The sequence below is a fragment of the Pelophylax lessonae genome (assembly GCF_965119305.1).
Source record: "Pelophylax lessonae genome assembly, chromosome: 7".
Lineage (NCBI taxonomy): Eukaryota > Metazoa > Chordata > Amphibia > Anura > Ranidae > Pelophylax > Pelophylax lessonae.
Genome location: NC_138774.1, coordinates 116,744,202 through 116,769,506, shown reverse-complemented (window position 1 = coordinate 116,769,506; position 25,305 = coordinate 116,744,202). Strand labels below are relative to the sequence as shown.

The following is a 25,305-nucleotide window of genomic DNA, read 5'->3' as shown; positions in this document are numbered from 1 at the left end:
ATCCATAAGGAGGGTAAAGATCCATCATTGTGTGGGAGCTACCGCCCTATATCTTTGCTTTATACAGATCTTAATCTTTTCACCAAGATTATTGCAAACCGACTTATATCACACATCCCCCAATTGATACACTTAGATCAAGTAGGATTTGTACCATCTAGAGAAGCGAGGGACAATACAATCCGAGTAGTGGATCTTATACATAGTGCCCGCTCTTCGCAATGCCCGATGATGCTTCTCTCCATTGACGCCGAAAAGGTCTTTGACAGGGTGGCCTGGGATTTTATCAAGGCCACCCTGTCACATATTGGCTTGGGAACCTGGATGACGACATGTATTATGGCTCTTTATTGAACACCTACAGCGGCGGTACGGATTAACGGTTGGAGATCCAATTTTTTCCAGATTAGCAATGGCACCCGGCAAGGTTGCCCGCTATCTCCATTGATTTTTATCCTGGCCCTAGAGCCCTTGCTTTGTAGGATACGTAGTAATATCGACATCACGGGTCTCCAAGTATCATCATCAGACATACATATATGGCAATCACTTACATTAACATGGTTTGGGCGCTGCAGTGCATTAAAAATCAATATACTGCCGCGCATACTTTATGTTTTACAGGTCCTGCCAATAGCAGTGCCAGCCATTTTATTTCTTCAAGTAAGAGCCATGTTTCGGTCTTTTGTATAGGCCACTAGGTCCCCTCGGATAGGGATGCGAATCCTATCTCTCTCCAAGGCAAGGGGGGGTAGGCCTACCAGACCTTATACGATATTATAGGGCTTCTCATCTTATGCGAGTTCTGGATTGGCATTGTAACGCCACTACTAAACAGTGGGTGACATTGGAAAATAAGATCATGAGCCGGCCATTACCCATGGCCCCCTGGACACCCCTACCAATGTCTGATACATTATACTCTCACCCAACGATCGAGGCCACGTTACGTGAATCTCGGAGAGCACAAAAACAAGTTTTAGTAGCACCCTCGATCTCCCCTATGACGCCCCTTGTGGGCAACTCAGATTTCTCTCCAGGGTGCACGAATGTCAAAGTGATAAATTTGGCTCAGAATGGTAGAGCCCGCCTCCTGGATATCTGGAAACAGAGAGATCCACCTACTCTAACGGAGATTATGGCCTGGCCAGATTCACCCTTGGACCCTCTTAGTGCCCATCAGATTAGACACTTCCTTCTCCATCTACAGAGTTTGGGGTACACCCCCCGTCCATTGTCTCCCTTTGAGACTCTATGCAGAGGAGGCGAACCTATTCCACATGCATTGTCGTACCTTTATTCCCTACTGGCAGAAATACAGGAGGTACGACCATTACCCTTTCTCCATAAATGGGAACGAGATTTCGATACCTCCTTCACCCCTCAGCAAACCAATAAAATCTTGCTTCTTGCGCATAAGGCCTCATTGGCGAGTAGATATCAGGAGATATGGGCAAGAAATGTCCCGACAAGTGTTGGAGATGTGGAGCTGAAGGTGGTTCGAGGATGCATATTTTGTGGGCATGTCCCCTACTAAGGGATTTTTGGAAAGAGGTTGCCCTGGTAGTTAGGAAACTTACCATGGTCGAGGTGGGAGACGATCCAGCATTGTGCCTATTGCACTCTACGAAGAGCTCAGTTAGGAAATACAGGAAATCATTGTTGATGCATTTGCTTAATGCTGCAAAAGCCTGTATCCTGGCTATGTGGAGACAGACTTGCCCTCCTACATTGCAATTGTGGTTTTCTAAAGTAAATGAAATACAACAAATGGAAACATTAACGGCTACCCTCACAAACGTGGAAGAGCGAGTACGGACCTGTTGGCAGCCGTGGTTGCATTTCACAAGTATGGAGGAGTATTTACAAATAGTGAACTAAGTCATGAAGACTTTTGTGCATTATTTGGGGGAAGTGAACTTGGGGTCCCGGCCGCTGAGGGGGAGGAAAACTGGGGTGTTTTTTTTTTTGTACGTTTGTTGTGGCGATCAATAAATCGCAGTATATCAGTAGACGCCCCTAGAGAGCGAATTAATGGGTGCACTCTGTGGGACAGGGGACATTGCCCTTTTTTTTTTTTCCCTTTCTTCAACCCTGGGTCCCACCGCCTGCACCCATTCGCTTTCTCAGATGCCTTTACGATTAAGAGATCTATGTCTCTCTTCTTTCTCTTTTCCTCTTCCTTTCCCCTTCCCCCTTTTTTTTTTTTTTTTTTGGGGAACCCACTTTATTCACAATTTATTATTATATAATTCATTACTGGAATAACTGATATCCCTCAAACTATTTATTATTGAGTTTTGTTTACGGTATATCATGGAAGGTGATCCACTAATATATTTGAAACTACTTTACTCACAAAAACACTTTATTATCGTATGAATAATTATTGGAATAACTGAAATTCCTCAAACAATTTATTAATGAGTTTGGCTTACATTACGGAAGGTGACTCACTAATTTTTAAAAAGGAAAAAAAAAGGGAAAATAATTTTTATTTCTTTTTCTAAATACATGTTTGATTGTGTGGTAATGTACTTACTTGCACTTTTTTTTTTTAGAATAATTGATTATTTCATTTTGGATTAGTGGAATAGCAGATACTAAATTAACAATATTATTATCAAGCACTTTTGATATCACGATTTGAGATACACTTGGATTATTTTTTAAATATTGCACTTTTGAATGTTTTTGATTGTGTGACAAAACACTTATTATATATTGATTTTTTTTTTTTTTTTTTTTAGTGGGGGTGAAAATCGTGGAAAGACTTATTTTGTTTAGGTTATCTGAGAGGGATTTATGTTTGTACATGACTTGTAATGTTTTGAAAAATAATAAAATATTTTAATAAAAAAAGAAAAAGTGAGCTTAGGGGAGTGATTCTAACTGTATGGCGGCAGGGCTTATGGAATGACCATAGAGACCTGTGATCCTATATAGAAGGATCACAGGCACTCTGTGATCATTCCAGAGAGAAGAATGGTCTCAGTGGGGAGCGATCCCAGGTGCCAAGCGGCAATCGGAGCCGCCTGCCCAGTGCATCAAATTCCCGCTGCTGAGTGGGGGCGGGAGTGCACCGCCGGCAGTGCGCACTTGCCCCCTAGCCGCGGGCGCTCGACCGATATACTCGTACATTGGTTCGTGCAGGAGGGGCTGCCTGCCGCAGTATACCTGCGGCGGGCGGTCCGGAAGGGGTTAAAAAACATAAAGTCCACAACTATGCAAATTTTATGTAAATATATTGTGATAATCCTCCCCACCACCGACATCCGTGTTGTACAGGGTGCTCACTCTTCTTTCTCTGTCCTTTCATGCAGTTACATAAACACATCCATGTGCCACCACGATATGTGCTCCCCCCTTATAGTTGGGTTCTCACCTCAAATGATGTGACCTTGCACCTAAGCTTGGTCTGAGAACGGCTTTTTACCTCTCCCCCAGGGGAGATGGGATGAGTATCCGATTAGCCCCAATACGTATTGCTTGTCTCCTCACTCCACTCCTCCACAGTACCGTTGCAATGCCACATACAAAGAAAGAATTCAATAGTGCTTATAGATGTAGCACCCTACAGGTACAGTGGGTGCTAGGTAAAGTATAGTGGGCCTTGGCTGTCTAGCAGCAGGATCATGATTTCAGTAGGTTGTCATGGTTCCCAGGTGTGTATGCTGAGAAGGGAGTCTCCCCACTGGCTCTGTGAGAGGCTTCTCGTTGGGCAGTGGAGGAGACCCAATCAGAGACACATTCAGTGGAGAGAGAGAGAGAGAGAGGGGTCCAGTTCCAGGAAAGCCTACAAAGGTCGTGAGTACTGCGGACTGTCCCTGGGGGTCTGCCTAGTGTCAGAGGGGACCACTCCAGAGAAGGTTCTAGGGATCCAGGAGTCAGCTAGTTGTAAAGGGGGTACCTAGCGAGAGGACCCTGAAGTGATAAAGGGGGCGCCTGCAGTTTGTGCCCTGAAGAGTCAGTGTACAGTGTGAAGTGTACAATGTTAAGAGTTGCAGCAGCACAAGTATCTACACAGAGCTACCTCAGCCAGGGCAGGGCTGGAGGGAGCTGTTCAGTGACTTTTGAGCTAAAGCAGTGTCAGGAGTCAAGAATTCTACAGTCCTGGATCTTCTGAGTTAAAGTCGAGGTTCCAGGACAGTTTCAGTACTACAGTATCTTTAATTGTCAGGAAGCGCTGGTTGGCATTCAGCTGGCATCAAGACAGCGCCAACAAGCATTTTTCTTCAAATGGCCCAAAGTGTACCTAGTTGAGCCAGAGGAGTATCCCACTCATTCCCTTCTTCCATCCCCAAATACAATAAAACAAATCAAACCAACGATGCCGGAATGGTCATTGTCTCAGTTCTCACACCTGGGTTCACAACTCAAAAGTGTTGGAGGTGTCACTGGTAACAATGTTAGACCCACATCAGGCACAAGGCCTGGAAAAACTGCTACATACCCTTAAAAGCATAACTTTAATAAAAACAATGATGTGGGTACTCACATTTTGCTGGTGCTTCCAGCGCACCAGACTACACATACAAAATATCCTCCAACAGCAGTTTCATTCGTGCCTGCAAGCCATCAATCCACACTCCTGTTAGCTGGTTCTACCTAGCTACCGGGTGTCGTCACTGTCCTTGCCCCTCCCCTACACGTATCGACACAGGGTCACGTGTCTTCATCAGGGAAAAATTCTATTGCAACTGTAATGATTATAGTGCAGTCCCCTTTTACAGTGCTTCTAGCAATCATAGCCTCCTCCATCACAGTTCCCCTGCAGGCTACCCCTCCCCTTTCCTCTCTAACATGACACTTCCCCATTCTAATCTCTGCCTTCCGTGCACAGGCTCCTACCTTTGGCAAGGCAGAAGCTATGATCAGTCCTTGTGTCCTCTCTTTGCTCTCCTGCCTGCCCATGTCATCATATCAGCAGGTGGGGGGCAGGAGGAGCTCTCCATTCCAATCTGCAGCTCCTCCTGCCCTGCTGATTAAATGACATTGTCAGCTAGATGGGCAGAGGAGCCAGGAGAGGGCAAACAGGCATAGCTGCACATCAGGTCTGTGATAGCCCTGTGCATACCGCGGTAGCCTCTCATCTCCTGCTGTAAGGCCCGGTCATCAACAGGCCGTGGACCGACACCAGTCTGCAGCCCAGGAGTTGGGGACCCCTGATTTAAAGGATTCAATCATGTCCCCCCTTTCCCTTCTTTCCTCCAGACTGTACATATTAAGTTCCTGAAATTTCTGTCAAAATGTTTTATCCCCCCAGACCTTTCAACATTTTTGTTACCCATCTCTGGACTCGTTCTATCTTATCAATATCTTTGTGTAAGTGAGGTCTCCAGAACTGGACACAGTATTCTAAATAAGTTCTCACTAAAGATCTACAGTATATAGAGGATTTAGGACCCCCTTCCTCCTGATGGGGATCCCTTTAGTGATACAGTATAAAGATCTATATAGAGGAATCAGAACCTCCTTCTTCCTACTGGCAGGGTTCATACACATTTTTACCAATAAAATTCCATGACTTTTCCATGACTTCACGTAAATATTCATGACCTAAAGTTTCATGAAATGTCTATGTATACATGTTAAATAAGAAGAAAATCCATGTCACACCCAGCATATTTTTACTAAAATAAATGACAATCTTTGTAGTGTACAGTACCTCTGCATTTAGGGTTTCGTTTCTTGATACAGCGCGACTCAAAATGGTCCCTTGTTTTACAGTGGATGAGATGGAAGCACCACTGCAGCAGCTGGGAGCAGGTGTCACTTCAGGCGCACTGGTGAAAAAGCTGAGAACTCTGATGTAGGGGGGACTCTGGTGACCAGAGACCACTTTCCACAGAGTGAATGCACTAAGGAAGAGAGGGGGGGTCCTGATATAAGGAGGAACCTTTATAACAGTGCCCCCTTACATCAGTGACCCCCCCTCAGACTGGCCGGGCAGCACTGTCACTGACCTCCTCTTAGGTGCACCATGCTCTGGTTTTATCCTGTAGTCTCCTCTCCCCAGTCCACACATGTCTGACTTCTCCTGTAATCCCCATCCCGACAGCACTCCCACTTTTGACTCCTCTCCAGACCCCCTTTAGAGACTGCAGACATGATAAAAGACAAGAGATGGTCAGAGATTACGGACATGATAGAAGAGATGGTTAGAGGCTGTGGACATGGTACAGGAGATTTTCAAAGGCTGTGGACATGGTACAGGAGGTCTTTGCTAACGCCAAAAAAAGGCGGGCGAAACGCGTCGACGCACTTCTGGGCAGCAGAGCAATACACAACGTCATTTCCTGTAAACCACTGTGGAATGCACGCCGGCAGCGTACGCGGAAGTTGGATGACCTCTATGTGATTGTAACCAATGCTCAATACAATCTAACGCTTGTGAGTAGTTTTCTTTTTGCTTTTTAATAAATTACCTATGGGCCTCACTATGTATGGCTCCTTTTCTTCTTTATAACACACGGTCGTGAATTAAGTGGAGAGGAGTTGATAGAAAGGCATCCTTAAAGAGGCTGTGCTGGATCCATCCATCCGTCCAGGGGACATTGTGTGAGCTTAAGGCTTCCTTTTTTTCTAGATTTGGTGAGTGCATCCCCATAGGGGGTCTTCTTCTAGAGAGCACCTGGGCACTTTTTTTGGATATTCTAAGCACCTTCCAGCACTTTAGTTCCACTGAGGGAACCATCTTTTGGACTGCACTTTATTTATTTTTGCACTAATATATATGGTTGCACGATGGACATATGATTGCACTGTACTTATGCACCTTAATATTTATGAATTTTTATGAATTTTGTAACCTTTTGATCACATTGTGCACTTTATTTACTAATTTTATTACAGTATACACGGATTTATTATTTATATATACCTGTTAGCGCTGCCTTTTGATCAATTTTAGTTATTCTGGTGTTTTACCTAGTGAGTAGCAGCTTCAGGATACACAAAATAATTTGTTTATGATATTTATTTATATTAACGATTTATACACTTTTTTAGCGTGGGTTTTAATCTTTTTAGTTTTACAGGAGGTGGTTAGATGCTGCGGACATGATACAGGAGGTGGTCAAAGGCTGCAGACATGGTACAGGAGATGGTCAGAGGCTGCGGACATGGTAGATGAGATGGTCAGAGACTGCGGACATGGTAGAAGAGATGGTCAGAGACTGCGGACATGGTAGAAGAGATGGTCAGAGACTGCGGACATGGTAGAAGAGATGGTCAGAGACTGTGGACATGATACAAGAGATAGTCAGGGACTGCAGACATGATAGAATAGAAGGTCAGAGACTGCGGACATGATAGAAGATAGAAGAGCACTAGGGGGGGCGGAGAGCACAGGGGAAGCAGAGAGCACTGGAGGAGCTGAAGGGCATGGGGGGGGGGGGCGGGAATAGAGAGAATTAAGGGGGTTTGGAAAGCATTGCAGGGGGGTTGAAAGGCGCAGGGGAGTGGAGAGCACTGGGGGGGGGGCAGGCAGGGAAAACCAGGGGGATGGAGAGAGCACAGGGGGAGGGGGGAACTGGAGAGCACTGTCTGGGGGAACAGGAAATCACTGAGGGGGGAGCCAGGGAGCACAGGGGGGGGTGGAGAGCACTGGGGGAGCCAGACTAAGAGCACGGAGGGGGCTAAGAGCAGGGGGGAGGTAAAGAGCACTGGGGGGGGGCTAAAAGAGCACTGGGGGGGTTAATAGCACTGAGGGGGTGGGGTAATAGCACTGAGGGGGTGGGGTTAATAGCACTGAGGGGGTGGGGTTAACAGCACTGGGGGGGTTAACAGCACTGAGGAGGGGGGTTAACAGCCCTAAGGGGGGGTTAACAGCACTGAGGGGGGGTTAACAGCACTGGGGGGGCTAACAGCACTGGGGGGTTAACAGCACTGAGGGGGGGGGCTAAAGAGCACTGAGGGGGGCCAGCAAAGGAAGTTGTATAGGAGGGGGGATGGGGCAGCTGCATATAGATGAATTGAACTTTCCATATTCCTAGTGCAGCTTCTGAGAGAAAGAGTAACAACATTCAGCGACATGAGTCATGAGGAATATGAAAGTTCAATTCCTCTCTATGCAGCTGTCCCATCCTATCCCTCTCCTATCCAGCACACGAGACTCCTCAGGCACTCTCACTGACCTTCTTCCTGCCGCTGCCTTCTTCACACGGAGATGCGGGCGGCCCGACGGACACCAGCCTGACACCCCCCCCCCCCCAGTGCGGAGATGCGGGCAGCCCGGCGGACACTGGACTGACACCCCCCAGTGCACGCGCCCCCCCCCCCCCGCTGGTACGTCCCTGAGAGCGGGACAGTAAATGCACGATTTCTCCATTTCAGGTTTCAGCGGATAAATCCGCCGCAGAGTACCCAGCCTGTCACGGTCTATTCATATTGAAGAGACCAGTGATCAGGCTTCAGCTGTGCAGTGCGCTGCGGCAAATTAATCCGCCTAAACCTGAAACAGAGAAAATAGTCCACTTACTGTCCCCCGCTCCCACAGAACACAGGGGGCCCAGAGACAAAATTAAATAGTGTCACAACACTTTTCCATGACTTTTCTAAAACTTGGTAAGTTTACTCATTTTCCAGGACTTTTCCAGGCCTGGAAAGTGTCATGTCAAAATCCCATGACTTTTCCAGGATTTTCATGACCGTACAAACCCTGTACTGGTGATCCCTCTAGTGATGCATCCAAGAATTCTATTTGATTTTCCCACGGCCTGATCACACTGCTCATTATAATGTCATCTGAAATAAGGACCCCCCAATCTTTTTGTACTTAGGGGATTCTTTTTTTCTAGGTGCAGCGTTGTCACTCCTCTCTTCTCCATTAAATAGTGGGGTGGTATCCTTTAGTTCATAGAATATCTCTAGTAAATATAACAGATGAAAACGCTGTCCCTGGGGGCACATTGTTTGTGTCCAGGGTCAGTCAGAAGCACTATTCGCACGTAACCCCTCAGATGAACAGTTACATGCAAACAACAAAGGGGTTGGTCATTGATTTGTACAAAGTGTACAGTAAAATAAAGAGTACAAATCTGACAGCTGCAGTTTTTGGATCTGCCTCAAAGAATCTACTAATTTTCAGCAGTGGTTGCCCCTGTCCACCTGTGTGCACCCATATGATTGTAGCCTTACTGTTTTAAGGCCATAAATAATGAACATTAATCACATGAGAAAGGAGTTCTAACATGTCAACAACGTCAGCATCATAAGAATGTTGCAACCACAGATTAATCAACAGTATACAGTAAGTACATAACAATATGACTAAAGATGGCCATACAACCTAATTGTACAATCTCTGTAGATTTACCAATGTAATAAAAGGTCAGACCTAAACAATCCGTTTAATTAGAATAAAATCTAACTGTCCCTAGTGCTACATAATTGATGGTAGCTCTAAAGCAGATTGTACAATTAGATTTGCACTAGTATGACTTTTTTTTTTTTTTTCAAATATAATTTTTATTTAAAGTTTCCGGGTGAGACAATATAATAGAGAGTCCAATAAACAATACATACCATGTTCAAATATATTTCTACATCATTCTGTTCATTCCGCAGTTAAAATCCATTGAACTTTTTTACACCCACACTTCCCTATTTCTATATATAAATAAAAATAGTATGAAATTTTAACCTAGAACTCATCCCATCCCTCCTTACTGCTCCTTTCTTAGGGAGAAGTCTAAAGTAGAAAATGGCAGAAGCCATTGGTAGAAGAAGTGATAACTTTACCTGTTTTTGCCAATGTATTAAACAAGCTGGCAATATTGTCTGGGGCAACCAAGTTGGACATGCAAGAGTTGCTAAGTGCAATTGCAAGTTTTGGCAGATAGTCACTCCCCTCTTCTCTATGAAATAGTGGGGTGGTATTCTATAGTTCCGCTGCAGTGGTATATCGAACTGTAGCTGTTTAACCACTTCAGCCCCCGAAACGTTTTACCCCCTTCCTCACCAGGCCATGTTTTGCGATACGGCACTGCGTTGCTTTAACTGACAATTGCACAGTCGTGCGACGCTGTACCCAAATAAAATTAAAGTGTTTTTTCCCCACAAATAGAACTTATTTTTTGGTGGTATTTGATCACCTCTGTGGTTTTTATTTTTTGCACTTAAACAAAAAAAGACCCACAATTTAAAAAAAAAAAACAATATTTTTTACTTTCTTCTATAAAACATACCCAATAAAAACAAATGTAAAAAATATAATTTCTTCATCAATTTCAGCCAATATCTATTCTGCTACATATTTTTGGTAAAAAAAAAAAAAAAAAATCCTAATAAGGGGATATTGATTGGTTTGCGCAAAAGTTATCGTGTCTACAAACTATGGAATAGATTTATGGACTTTTTAATTAATTTTTTTTTTTTTACTAGTAATGGCGGCGATCAGCATATTTTAGTGGGACTGCAACATTGCGGGGGACAATTTTGACACTAAGTGATACTTTTTGGGGACCAGTGACACCAATATAGTGATCAGTGCTAAAACAAATGCACTGTCACTGTATAATTGACACTGGCAGGGAAGGGGTTAACACCAGGGGCGATCAAGGGGTTAAGTGTGCTCCTAGGGAGTGCTTTATAACTGTGGGGGGAGTGAATGCACTATATGAAAAGAGAGATCCGTGTTTCTGCTTAGCTGAAACACAAGATCTCTCTTTTACTCCCTGACAGAACAGCGATTTGCCTTGTTTACAGAGGCAGACCGTCGTTCTGCCTTTCCCCTGAACGACCGGTGGGTCTCGGTGGCCATCACGGCCGCTGGACCAGCTGATTGGCTCCCGCTGTGTCCAATCACAGCGTGCCCAAAATCAGGCACATGTACGTGATTTTGCGCAGCCGGGCCGTCCTGATGCAGTATATTTGTGGTGGGCGGTCTGGAAGCGGGTAATAAACCTTGTAAATATATAAAATTGTCAAGCACACTTACCAGTTATGACCTAAGACTTATACCATGATATTCAGTGCTGTACTGAAATTATCTGTTGTGATTAGGACAATGTGGTGTACACAGATAATATTAGGAAGAAAAACAAAGGCACTGGGTTGGCAATATATGTGTTTAACCCTCTTTCTGCCACCACTGTATATCATATGTCTGTGGCAGCGGAAGTTTTACATACGCTCCTGGCTTCTACAGCAGCTGGGAGTGCGTGTAAATTTGACATGCAGTTGCACAGCTGCCTGATCACATCCACTGACCCATTGTGCATTTTTGACCCCACGCCATGTTTCCCGGGCTCGCCTGTGGGCCTAGGATTCACGTAGTGTATGTCACCGGATGTAGACCAGTGAACGTGTGTTTGCTGATCTCTCCTAGCTGGTAAGAACACAGGAGGGATGTGGATTTAGCTTGAATGCCGTTGTGAGCTTGTTTTAACTCTTTGAATATCAGGATGTTTATAACATACCTTCGTAGACAATGGGTTAAACTTTTTCCATGTAAGTGGTTCAGAAAATCTTGAAGTCACGGGTTCAGCATGACAGCCAGGCAACTATCATTTTCAGAAGGATTGGAGGAGTCAGCAAATGCAACCACTATATTTGTCACTATACAGGTTTTCATGGATATATAAAGTGTATGTTCTTCCGATTGACTGGAATATATTAACTGCAAACCAAACTGAGCAGAAGCAACATGCACTCACATAGAATACAGCGAAAAAAGACTTACAATTTTTCCAGATCCATCCTTTATGATAGAAGGGTAGACTAATGTACAATTTACTACTGGTGGCTTCCAAGTCCACTTTATTTCCCATGTCGATTTATTAACCATTGTCTCTATTCCTATGCTGATATTTGTTGGTTGAGGAAGATATTCTGTATAAACACATTGAAACAAAGTCACATTTAATGTTTTAAACTTTTTACTTCTTTAAAGGATTTGTATAGGTATAGCAGAAATTTACAATCCAAACCTCCCTCATCCCATCTAAAATTTGTTTTTGTTTTTTTTTAACCATGTAAGATCATCATTAGGCACAATTCTTGCTGGGAAGCTTCTAAGGATGTCAGTAGGGCCAATCTAGCATTTCTAATCTGGGAGTGCAGATTGAAAAGTCAGGTGGTATAATGTCAACAGTGTGACAAAGATGCATGGAACCAGAATTCTCTAGTCACTCAGTCAATAGAAGAAAAAGGTGCTACTACCCCAAATTAAGTAGAGATCCTCCTAAGCTGTCAGGTGCAGGATGTGCAGTCACTACGCTGCTGACAATGTAAATGGACAGAAGACAATCCACAACTCCATACATGCTCTTCAATAAGTCCAATTTTTTTTACTCCAAAAAAGATAAATATGCACATGTTAACGTGTTTCAGCCATAATGGCCTTGTTCACAACAGTTATGTACAAAAACAGCACAACATATATATATATATATATATATATAGTTTAAAAACACAACCTTCCTCCTTCATTGAACATAGAAACTTTCAATTAACCTATAAATGGACAAAGTAAAACAATGAAACCCAAGACAAAGGAGGGTAAAATTGCTCTGGAAAAGCAAACCACCAAACAGGAATAAGAAATAAATAAATGAATAATAAATTATATATAGATATATAGATATATCTATATATAATCCAAAATAATTATAAGTAATCAATATAACAAAATAGAAAGAGTGAATGACCATGGGGAATCGGAAAATCCAAAATAGAGACAACAGAATATGGGAATAGGTGGAAATGAAAAAATAAATGATATAATTATCGTAAATGTAAATCCAGGTCCCATCTGAGGTTTAACCCCTGGGGGACTTTGGTTTTAAGCCTAAAAATGCAACAAGCTTCCCTATTCAAAAGTCACCTGCCTTTGTCCATACTCATGGGCACTGGAATCAATCTTTTGATGCCTGTAAACCCAAAGCAGGACAGATCTCTAGCATGACATTAGAAATGTGTTTGGCATTGGGAATAATAGTATTGCAATAGTGTTCCCCTATTCAGTGCGTAGGGCACGTGTAGTGCATCCCACGTATTGCAAGTTACGAGCAACACAGTATATCAGGTACACTACATACCGAGTCCCGCAATTTATATATTGTTGAATTTCAAAACTTTCGCCTCCATTAGATGAATTAAACTATTTAGTAGGGAAATTTGAATGACAGTTGCTACATGTTTTGAAATTACATGGAAAACTTCCAGAGTAAGACCAGGTAGGTTAGCAATGAATGCAGCTAGGTTCCAGAACTCAAAAAATGTATAGGGGTATCTATCCCTATAGGACAATACAGGAATCCACAGTGGGATACAGGAGGGAATTGGGACTATACGATACCCAGGAATTAATAGAAAAACTTAGATGGAAATAGACCAGAATAGAATAGTATTATAAAAGTAAAAAATATAAACTTCATTCAGACATTCGTTCAAACACCTCAAATGAGGAAACACAGATTAACAACCAATTAAAACATCAGATCACATAAAGTACCAACATAGCTATGCATTTAAGATGGACCCAAATACATATAGGATGATGCTGAAATAGGTGGACACATAGACCCCAATGCGTTTCAACAAAAAGTCTTCAGGAGATAGGAATGTCCACTGGAAGGAGATATCTAAAACAGATATATGCAGAATAGTGTATATGCAGATCTGCATATATCTGTTTTAGATATCTCCTTCGAGTGGGAATTCTTATGCCCTGAAGAAGATTTTTTGTTGAAACGCGTTGGGGTCTATATGTCCACCTATATCAGCATCATCCTATATGTATTAGGGTCCATCTTTAATGCATTGCTATGTTAGTACTTTATGTGATCTGATTTTTGAATTGGTTTTTAATCTGTGTTTCCTCATTTGAGGTGTTTTAACGAATGTCTGAATAAACTTTATATTCTTTACTTTTATATTACCTTTCTTTTGAGGTCTATTTCCTTCTAAGTTTTTCTATTAATTCCTGGGTATCGTATAGTCCCATTTCTCTCATGTATCCCACTGTGGATTCCTGTAAAGGTAGGTTGGCATTTATGTGATGAAAATAAACTGGGGGATAGAAGGGAAGCCCGAGTGGGGGCCCTCCGACTGGAAAAATGACAACCTGCCCCCAATACCTTATGAAGACTTTTTACCCTGATAATCTCAATACCAGAGGTTGTAGATGAAAATCAACCCACTCTCCCAAATGTTTAAGTAAAGAGCCAATACCAGCTACTATTGGATGACCCTGAATCAAATTTTTAGATTTTTTTTGAATTTTAGGGAGTTGATGGAACACCGGTATTATTGGATCTTCAACATAGAGGTATTTCCGCAGTTTTGTGAGACAAAACCCCCATTTATTTTCCTCTATGCATAACCATTAGAACTATACATATGGGGGAATTCTCCCAAGCCCAGATACAGCCTTTTTAAAAGAATGTGATATTATCACTGCAAGGCTGGCCCAGAGAGGCTATTCAGACTCAGGGATTAAGTAGGGCCTAGATCACGTAAAAGAGAAGCAAAAGGAGGCATCTTCAGGTAACACTTCTAGAGAGAGATCAGGCAATGGAAAGTATGAGATTAAAGGGCATATACGAGGAGGAAGATCTGATACGGACCTGCCCAGCCACCTTTTTCTAAGGAGTACTGGCAGGTGATGGGTATAATTAAAAATAATTTTCCCATCCTTTATTCAGATAAAAGTCATAATGTATTAGGGGCAGGTTGTCATTTTTCCAGTCAGAGGGCCCCCACTTTGGGTTCCCTTCTGTCCCCCAGTTTATTTACATCACATAAATGCCAACCTACCTGGCTATCTTATATAGTAAAACAGAGGGGTTGTATCGCTCCAGGTAAATCCTAAGGTCTCTACTGCTGTAAATAAAACCAGGTGCCAGCCTTGATCCAGAGCCACAAGTTGCAAAATGATGAAGAAATGGGTGGCGGCGCTTCCAGCATAAAATAATAATTTTAATCAAAATCTATTAAAAACAAGGATATTACATGACATGGAGCCAGCTCAAAAGTTCAGCAGATGTGTTTCACACACCTCTGCTTAATCATTGCTAATTAGCTGAGGTTTACGTGCCTGCTTATAGCTCTGAAGTTGTAGGTAAAGCACATCTGATACTGATGCTACTCTCTCTACGAACCACTCAGCCCCGCAAAGCAATCCAAGTGCATAACATCATTAAAATGTAAAAACATGAAAACCAAAGAAAAACCTACATCAAAAGAAAAAAATTGTTGTATATATGTTTATATATAATCATAAATAAGTCACATGCGTATGACCATTAACCCTGTAAAGAGATGAACAACATTTCTCCAATATACATAATCACCCAGAGACGGGTGACCATCACATATACTAATACATAAACCAAAGGAGTGTATGCTACTAAAAAAGTGGGATATCCACATTAAAGGAACATTGAAAATAAAATTAAACAAATGGACAGGATCCCCATGAAGGGAGTTGCAGGGAGAAGAAAAGGGAACCCAATTCTTTCCACTTGCAGCCCCACACACAGACCCAGCAGGTCGAACAATTAAACGAACCAATGTAGAAACCTATTACAAATTTCATAAACATACGTATGTGAATACTGATTAGCATATACACAAAAATGTAGAAAAAGGTAAATTTTAAATGTGTATAGAAAACGGGAAGAAAGATCCCACCGCTAAAGTGCACTAAACAACCAAATGTTCATCTCCATATGAATTATACCCTCCAAACCATGTGGACTCACTGAAAGGAATAACAACGAAGAATGTTGCATTTGTCACTGAAGGGAGTAAAATTCCTCCTCTTGTCTATAAAGGCCATTTATCATTAATAAGGGATCCTAGTCTAACCCAGCCACCTGGATCGTGGAAGACATAGGCAAGTTTAGTCCAATCATGTTACATATGAATCTATATAGATCTCCACTTGAAACAAACAATAAATGTTCATCAAAGTTCTGTCAGCATATGGATATGTCTAGAAATAAAGTAAATTCTCCTACTAAATCATTTGGTTCATCTAATTCAGGCGAACGTTTTGAAATTCAACAATATATAAATTGCGGGACTCGATATGTAGTGTACCTGATATACTGTGTTGCTCGTAACTTGCAATACTTGGTATGCACTACATGTGCCCTACGCACTAGAATAGGTGAACACTATTGCAATACTATAATTCCCAATGCCAAACACAATTTCTAATGTTTTGCGTCATTTCAGAGAATGTTATGCTGGGGATCTGCCCCTTTAGGTTTACTGTCATCGAAAGATTGACTCCAATGCCCAGAGGTGGGTACAAAAGACGTTTGAAAAGGAAGCTTGGTAGATTTTTAGGCTTAAAACCAGAGTTCCCAACGGTTAAACCTCAGATAGGACCTGGATCTACATTTAGGGTAATTGTATAATTATTTTTTTCCATTTTCCACCAATTCTCATATTCTGTTGTCTTTATTATGAAATTTCCCCTTTTCCCCATGGTTATTCACTCTTTCTATTTTGTTAAATTGATTAAATATTATTATTTTGGAATATATATTTCATTTATTATTCAATTATTTATTTTTTTATTCCTGTTTTGTGGTTTGCTTTTCCAGAACAATTTTAACCCTCCTCTCTCTGGTTTCATTGTTTTAATTTGACCATTATTGAAAATTTCTGTGATCAATGAAGGACTTAATTCCCAAGGGTACATTAGTCTTTCATGGGAACCAAGAAATTGTTCTGGCAACCTTTGGAGTACTAACTTGCGTTCTTTAGACGTGGGGGAGGTTGCGCTGTGGCTTAGTTGGTAAAAGTGCATGTCTAGCAAACAGGGAATCCTAAGTTTGACTCTCAGCAGTGCTTTCCTTTTGGTTCTAGGAATCTCTCAGATATTGTGAAGTTATATCTACTGTAGAAGCTACAGCTTCCTTCAGGCTTCAGAACACCTGTTCATTATTTTTGCCTGAAAGGACAAAAGGAAACGTGCCTCATCTAGGATGATTGTGGCATGGATTGTCTGGGCCATCCGACAGGGTCTCAGAGCTAAGGGCTTGGCTCCTTTGGAAATTCGCTCACTCGACCAGGAGTGTGTCCACATCGTAGGCAGCTTTGCAGCATGTGGTTCCCAATGTAATCGGTGGGGCGGCCTTGTGGTCTGCGATCAATACATTTATGGCTCATTATTGTGTAGAGCCGGCCTCTTTATCTTCTGTTTAATTTTTGGTTTACAAATTCTGTCGGTTGACAGTGTCAATAAACCCTTTTCTTTTGTTCTGCAATTGCCCACCTGGGTGTGTATGGCTAGGTATTTCCCATACGTATTCTTCCATGTAGTCTGTCAGGAAAATGGAAAATGTCCTATCAAATATTTACCGTAATTTTCCTTTCCTTATGGACTTCATGGCAGCAGGAGTTCCCTCCCAGAGTCATGAGTAGGCTAGTTATGGAAAGTGGCCTCTGCCTCAGAGCCAAGGTTTATGGGAGTGGGGTCCTATAGGGGAGGAGTGGAGGGGGGTTAACACATGTGTATGCTGCCAGTGAGTCCATCAGGAAAGGAAAATTATGGCAAGTATTTGATATAAAACTTTCAGTTTTTGGCCATACTTCAGCTTTAACTTTAAAGTAATTCTAAATGCAAACTTTAAAAAAAACATGTCATATTTACCTGCTCTATTCAATAGTTATGCACATAGCAGCTTGATCTTCCTCTTCTGGAGTCCCCCGCCAGTGCTCTGGACTACTCTACCCTGCCTGTTGCTGGGTATCTATTGACACACAGGGTGTGTCTTGGCCCTGCCCCCTGCTCTCTCCTCACTGGCTATGATTGACATCAGCAGGAGCCAATGACTCCCACAGCTCTCTGTTCAATGAGGAGAGAGAGAGAGCCAAAAGAGCTGCTACTCTTGTGCACATCGCTGGATCGAGATGGACTTGAGTAACTATTTGGGGGGGGGGGGGGGGGCTGAGGCAAAGCTGCATGCAGAATGTTTTTTACCTTAATGCAGAAAGTGCATTAATGTGAAAACCTGTATCTACAGAACCACTTAAATCTTGTTTGCACAGTGCACACTAACGGGTCTTTTTATAAAAAAAATTCCATAGATATTCATCCTGTGAATTTGCATGTGCGATATTATACAGGATATATAAAGTGCCAACAGTTTTCGCTGTGCTATACAACATGAGGGCACACAGTACAGTTACAATATAGTTCAATACAGGAGGAATCAGAGGGCCCTGCTTATTCAAGCTTACAAACTAAAAGGGAGGGTCAAGTGATACAAAAAGGTAATAACTGTGTGGGATGGGCTGATGGAGAAAATAAAAGTACAGTTGTTAGGTGGAGGCAGGATAGACTACTCTGAAGAGAAAAATTTTCAGGGATTGCCTAAATGTGGACAGAGTAGGAGATAGTCAGACAGATTGGGGTAGGGAATTCCATAGGATGTGGGAAGCTCAAGAAAAGTCCTGGAGGTGAGCATGGGAGGGGGTGAAAATGCAACTAGAGAGCAGAAGGCCTTGGGAGGAACAAAGAGGGCAATTTGGTTGGTATTTTGAGACTAGGTTGCAAGTTGTTAGTATTTGTTTTTTAATTTTGTTGGATGAATGGCAGCCAATAGAGGGATTGGCAGAGAGGGGTAGCAGACACTGAATGGTTGGTAAGGTTGATGAGTCTGGCAGCAGTAATCATGATGGACTGAAGGGGGGAAAGCCTATGTAAGAGTAAGCCAATAAAGAGGGAGTTGCAGTAGTCCGGGTGAGACATAACCAGGGAGTGGATTAGAAGTTTTGTGATGTCAAGTTTTAGGCAAAAACAATTGTTATTTAGGCAAATTTCTGTTCTCAATGGATATTGTGTTATTATAGGCAGTAGTAAATACCTACATTATGGCTGCCAGATGAAACATGAGCAGCGATGAGCATTGGAAATACATACAACTTTGGAACAAGAGATATAATGTAACAATTTAAAAGAACACTAGAGGAAATGAGCAAATAGGGTAACTATACCAATTGGTTACCTTTATTTGTTAATTCGCTATACTGTTCTTTAGAATTGTTACATTATATCTCTTGTTACAAAACATAGGTATTTCCTGTGCTCCTCACCTCCATCTAGTGGCCATATTTCAGTATGTTACTACTGGTGATAATAAAAGGACATTTGTTCAGAAGAGAAAATAGCCTAAAGAACATTCTCCTTTTTTTCTTGCCAGATTTGCACAGAATTATTATCATTATTACAGGTACTTATATAGCACCGTCAATTTACACATCGCTTTACATATATATTGTAGATTCACATCAGTCCTCGCCCTCAAGGAGCTTACAATCTAAGGTCCCTAACTCACATTGATACTAGGGTCAATTTAGACAGGAGCCAATAACCTACCAGCACGTCTTTGGAGTGTGGGCAGAAACTGGAGCACCGGGAGGAAACCCACGCAGGCACAGGGAGAACATGCAAACTCCAGTCAGGTAGCATTTTGGTTGGGATTCAAACTGCTAGGCTGAAGTGCTAACCACTTACCCACTGTGCTTCCCAAAAGATATTTACTTTCAAATTTCCTGGATGAATACTTTTTTTTTTTTTAATAAATGGACCCTTTAACAGTGAGACTGCAAATGTATACTCCATGTGGAAGTATCTTCTTGGAGTAAAATTTTTGGAACTAATTTTGCATACACAGTTTAATTTTTAGTTGTGCTTATCAACAAATTAGATGTATATACAGTGCCTTGCGAAAGTATTCGGCCCCCTTGAACTTTGCAACCTTTTGCCACATTTCAGGCTTCAAACATAAAGATATAAAACTGTAAATTTTTGTGAAGAATCAACAACAAGTGGGACACAATCATGAAGTGGAATGAAATTTATTGGATATTTCAAACTTTGTTAACAAATAAAAAACTGAAAAATTGGGCGTGCAAAATTATTCAGCCCCTTTACTTTAAGTGCAGCAAACTCTCTCCAGAAGTTCAGTGAGGATCTCTGAATGATCCAATGTTGACCTAAATGACTAATGATGATAAATAGAATCCACCTGTGTGTAATCAAGTCTCCGTATAAATGTACCTGCACTATGATAGTCTCAGAGGTCCATTTAAAGAGCAGAGAGCATCATGAAGAACAAGGAACACACCAGGCAGGTCCGAGATACTGTTGTGGAGAAGTTTAAAGCCGGATTTGGATACAAAAAGATTTCCCAAGCTTTAAACATCCCAAGGAGCACTGTGCAAGCGATAATATTGAAATGGAAGGAGTATCAGACCACTGCAAATCTACGACCTGGCCGTCCCTCTAAACTTTCAGCTCATACAAGGAGAAGACTGATCAGAGATGCAGCCAAGAGGCCCATGATCACTCTAGATGAACTGCAGAGATCTACAGCTGAGGTGGGAGACTCTGTCCATAGGACAACAATCAGTCGTATACTGCACAAATCTGGCCTTTATGGAAGAGTGGCAAGAAGAAAGCCATTTTTTTAAAGATATCCATAAAAAGTGTCATTTAAAGTTTGCCACAAGCCACCTGGGAGACACACCAAACATGTGGAAGAAGGTGCTCTGGTCAGATGAAACCAAAATCGAACTTTTTGGCAACAATGCAAAATGTTATGTTTGGCGTAAAAGCAACACAGCTCATCACCCTGAACACACCACCCCCCCTGTCAAACATGGTGGTGGCAGCATCATGGTTTGGGCCTGCTTCCCTTCAGCAGGGACAGGGAAGATGGTTAAAATTGATGGGAAGATGGATGGAGCCAAATACAGGACCATACTGATGGAGTCTGCAAAAGACCTGAGACTGGGATGGAGATTTGTCTTCAAAACAAGACAATGATCCAAAACATAAAGCAAAATCTACAATGGAATGGTTCCCAAATAAACATATCCAGGTGTTAGAATGGCCAAGTCAAAGTCCAGACCTGAATCCAATCGAGAATCTGTGGAAAGAACTGAAAACTGCTGTTCCCAAACGCTCTCCATCCAACCTCACTGAGCTTAAGCTGTTTTGCAAGGAGGAATGGGCAAAAATGTCAGTCTCTCGATGTGCAAAACTGATAGAGACATACCCAAAGCGACTCACAGCTGTAATCGCAGCAAAAGGTGGCGCTACAAAGTATTAACTTTCGCAAGGCACTGTATGTGATAGCATATAACAAATGAAGATAACATTACACAGTCCCTGCACCTCTGGTTCCCTTTACATTACACAGCCCCCGGCACCTCTGGACCCCTTTACATTACAGTTTACACAGCCCCTATACCTCTGGACCCCTTTACATTACACAGCCTCTGCACCTTTGGACCCCTTTACATTACACAGCTCCCACATCTCTGGGCACCTTTTCATTACACAGTCCTTGCACCTCTGGACCCCTTTACATTACACAGCCCTCACACCTCTGGACCCCTTTACATTACACAGCCCCCACAGCTCTGGACCCCTTTACATTACACAGGCCCTGCACCTCTGGACCCCTTTACATTTCACAGCCCTGCACCTCTGGTTCCCTTTTTTTTACACAGCCCTCTCACCTCTGGACCCCTTTACATTACCCAGCCCCTGCACCCCTGGACCCCTTTACATTACACAGCCCCTGGTTCCTTTACATTATAAAGTCCATGCACCCCTTTACATTACACCGTCCCCGCACCTCTGGGCAACTTTACATTACACAGCCCCCCCAAACACACCCCCTGCATAATTCACAGCCCCCCCCCAGCTACTTCTTAAGCCACTTTGTTACACAAATGCCCCTGTTTGCTAATGACAAACGTCCCAGTGTCTGTGCTTTAATAATAAAATGGCGTCTATAACTGACTTCTGAGCACCACTTGGTGCTCACGTGACTGGCTCCCTCCTCCTCCCCTCCCTGCTGACGTCAGCGGGGGACTTTCAGCTCCTCCCGCTCTAGCTGTCAGATCGGCAGAGGGGAGAGCTGGCCAGTCACGTGAGCACTGAGTGGCGCTCAGAAATCAGGTAGAGATGGCATTTTCATACTAAAGCACAGGTACTGGGACGTATGTCAACCGCTTTAAAATGTCTGCGGGCCGTAGGTTGCTGACCCCTGCCTTATGTGAAACCAACGAGGAGACAGGCTGATTGTCAAGGGATGTGCTGTAATTCATGCTCTTTCAGTTTGAATAACTTCTCAACTGATTTCCAGTGAGGAATGCTCAGACCCCACACTTTTTGGTTTGTCCTCCTGAAAATGAGCTGAGGGCTGTAAATCACGGAAGAATCCCTTATACTGTAAGTGTAAAAAGCTTAAAATAGATCTAACCATAACTGGGTAACACACAGTGGGGCATAAACAAATGCAAATTTGCTTCTAAAAGAATTTATGCTTTTTGGCTGATCTCCTTCAGCTTCGTTTAGCCACTACCAAACTACAGGCACACATCATTGCTCAGGATTGGCTTCCTAATAGTGACAATGGTGGACCATATGACCATACAATGTGCATTGGCACTGCTGCTTGTGGTGTCCACCAGAGGTGTATGTGACAGGGTGACATAGCACTAGCACAACTTGACATCTTTTCACATTATATTAACATGTTAAAGATTATATAGCATTTTAGTAACTGGATTTAGTAACTGAATGTAAAGATGGGGAAAGTTTTTTTTTTTTTTTTATTAAAGCGTTATTAAGTGAAAAAGCAAACATTTATGAATTTGCAGACTGCAGTTTATTAGATGTGATGGCCGCATTAGTTTTCTTTTTAGGCTTTCTTGCTTTTATTTTTACTTGGAGATCCTGCCAGTAAGTCTGTTGTTTTCCAACAGAACAAGCTGTCTTGCAAATGTAGCAGTTATAGTGTTAAGGCAATATTTATCAGCTGACAGGGATGCTTACAATGATCAGCTTTTATTTATTCATGTAAAACCTTTATCTCAAAAGAAAATTATTGCTGTAACTGTTTGTATAACAGCAATGTGTGCTGTAGTTTGGCTTCAACTTGTTATTGTATCTAAATCTGCTAATACATATAACACTCTCCCACCCGGCTGACAATGCTGCTGTCCAAAGATACCCCCTGTGCTCCTTCATCCAGAATGGAGGCACTCTAATGCAGGGGGTGTGTTACTGGTCAGATCACCAGGTGAAAATAGAGGGAGAAAAGCCTAAAAAAGAAACAAATACAGCCATCACATCTAATGACTGGTAAGCTGCGATATATTACATTTTGGGTTTAGGATTTAATACTGCTTTCAGCAGGTCTGGCTTTAGTATAAGCAGCTTATAGTGAGCAGCCAAATAATTACTAAAACGTACAACTTTGTTTTAAACAAGCTAGCTTGTTAAAAATGTAGTGAAAAAGTATTTATGAATGTATAGCAAAGATAATTGTCGTTTCCTCTAACTTCAGCAGCAAAGTCGCTAGAGTGGCTTATACATAAACATTCAGTGATTGAAAGGGAAAAAGAAATGTCACTTACGTCTTTCAGTCGCTGTGTGTCCTATGAAAAAATGGATCAGTGGCAGGACTAAAACTATTTCTGAAATGACTTTCATACTCCTGAATATAAGTTATAAGGGTATGGGCAATGCCACAAGATGCTAGCTGCGCACTTTTGCTGATAAACTGTGCCTTGAGGTTATTTATTCCAGGAAACACTCAAAGTTTGACGTGGGTTACAAAAGTATCTTCCAAAGCCAGCCCCTTCTCCTCCCATGAGTGTGGAATTAACCTCCCATGATAAACGTCACTGGGGATACATGCAGAAAAAAATTAAGAGTTTAAAGGAAACCTGGACTATACAAGAAATGTGTGGGCTACTGACCTTGTGAAAACGCTTGTTTGTAGGGAAGATGACGCTAAACACACAAAACAATTCAATTAAGCTTTGACAAAAAAACAAAACCTGGATGCTGATTGGTTTCTATGCACAGCTGGACTAGATTTTGCACTCTCCAGTTTTAATATATAAGGGGGCACAGTATGTGGCCACTTGTGTGGGATTGTGGCCACCCCACCTGTTAGCAAGTTATGGTTAGATAGATTCAAAGGGTTGCTGTGGTGTTATCATTAGGCAATTATGTGGTTAATTTCACCTGGGCACAGGTAACAGCCAATAATCTATCAAGGAACATTCTAGTGGCTGGAGCAGAGGCTATTTAAGACTGGTGCGGTCTGGAGTTCTTCCCTTTGCACCGAAGAGCACAAAGAGAAAAGTTCTGGAAGTTCTGACGCTGTTACTCCTTACCTGCCAGCATGGAATCTCTCTTGAGACAGCTTATCGAGAAGGCGGAGAGTGAAGGCGGAGAGGCCTGGCTGAGGCATTGCCTTAATATGCCTGGGGCTGTTTCTCACCAAGACCAGACCGCAGTGGATGTCGGCGTCAACCACTCCATGGTGGAAGTGAAGACACCTGCGGACGATCTGGGTTGCCAGACGAGAGCGAGGAGAAGCCGGGCCCTGGAGAGGGAGAAGACACCGGAGAAACCGGAGCATGTAGCAGTGGGCGAGCCACCGTGTGGTGTCATGGCGGTGAAGGCGTCGCAGGCGCGCATGCGCCGAGCATCAAAGAAAAAAAGACGAGTCTCCCTGTCTCCTAGAAGGGGCGGGGAGGGCGGACGGAAAGCTCCCAGGCGAACCCTGAGGTGGAGAGAGGGCGGCTGCCATCCCTGTGTCTGTCAGGGCGACACCTGCTGCAGGCTCGGCTGCAGCGTAGCAATGAACAAGTGGAACAGCTGCTAGTGCGCTGCTGAGAGAGGCTGGACAGCAAGCTGTCTCGCCCCCAGCGGTGGGTGAGTTATCACATGTGCAGAATTTATCTGTTTTTATTACCTTTTTGTCATCCTTAGTGAAGTCCTTTTCTTATGTTGCTTCTTCTGCTTCTCCTCTATCTGCAAAGCAGCAGGTAAGCTGTGAGCCTGTTTATTCACCTGCTGTATCCACTGTCTCTATTCCTCCTGTCATTAACTGTTTGCATAATAATATTGACCAAAGTATATCAAATGATTCTAAAGTCTTTTCTGTACAAGCACCATTACAGGCGGGTAGTAGCGTACCAGAGGTGTGCATGAAAGATGCGATGCCTTGCGAAATGTCGCCTCTGGGTTACCACCTGAGCTTAGGGGTTAAAGAAAAGATCTGGAAAGGTGATTTTATCAATATATTATCACTTTTGCCTACGCATAAAGAATTGTCTGTTAGGATGGACAGGAGGGAAGAGAAACAGGAGGAGGAGAGGCGCAGGGGGGGCCCCCAGATCATTTCATAATTGGCTGCAAGCATTTTGCATATTCGCTGGGGTGATGGCAGAAAGGCACCCTGAAAGATGCAGGGGCTTGTTTCAACACCTGGATCACGTTTTGGAAGCCTAAAAGGGTTTTGGGGG

The 25,305-nt window shown here is 42.7% G+C and overlaps 1 protein-coding gene across 1 annotated transcript in view; it reads right to left on the bottom strand.

Annotated features, from left to right (window-relative positions):
* The window catches only part of LOC309560241 (interleukin-13 receptor subunit alpha-1-like), a 103,596-nt gene extending 80,067 nt beyond the window's left edge, over window positions 1-23,529 (bottom strand). Inside the window, exons 1-2 of the mRNA XM_082263817.1 lie at window positions 23,401-23,529; window positions 11,687-11,835 (exon numbers count right to left, since the gene is read on the bottom strand). Coding sequence (XP_082119943.1) covers window positions 11,687-11,835; window positions 23,401-23,476 — 225 coding nt within the window. The 5' untranslated portion in view covers window positions 23,477-23,529. The remainder of the gene's footprint in view (window positions 1-11,686; window positions 11,836-23,400) is intronic.
* Between the last annotated feature and the right edge of the window lie 1,776 nt (window positions 23,530-25,305).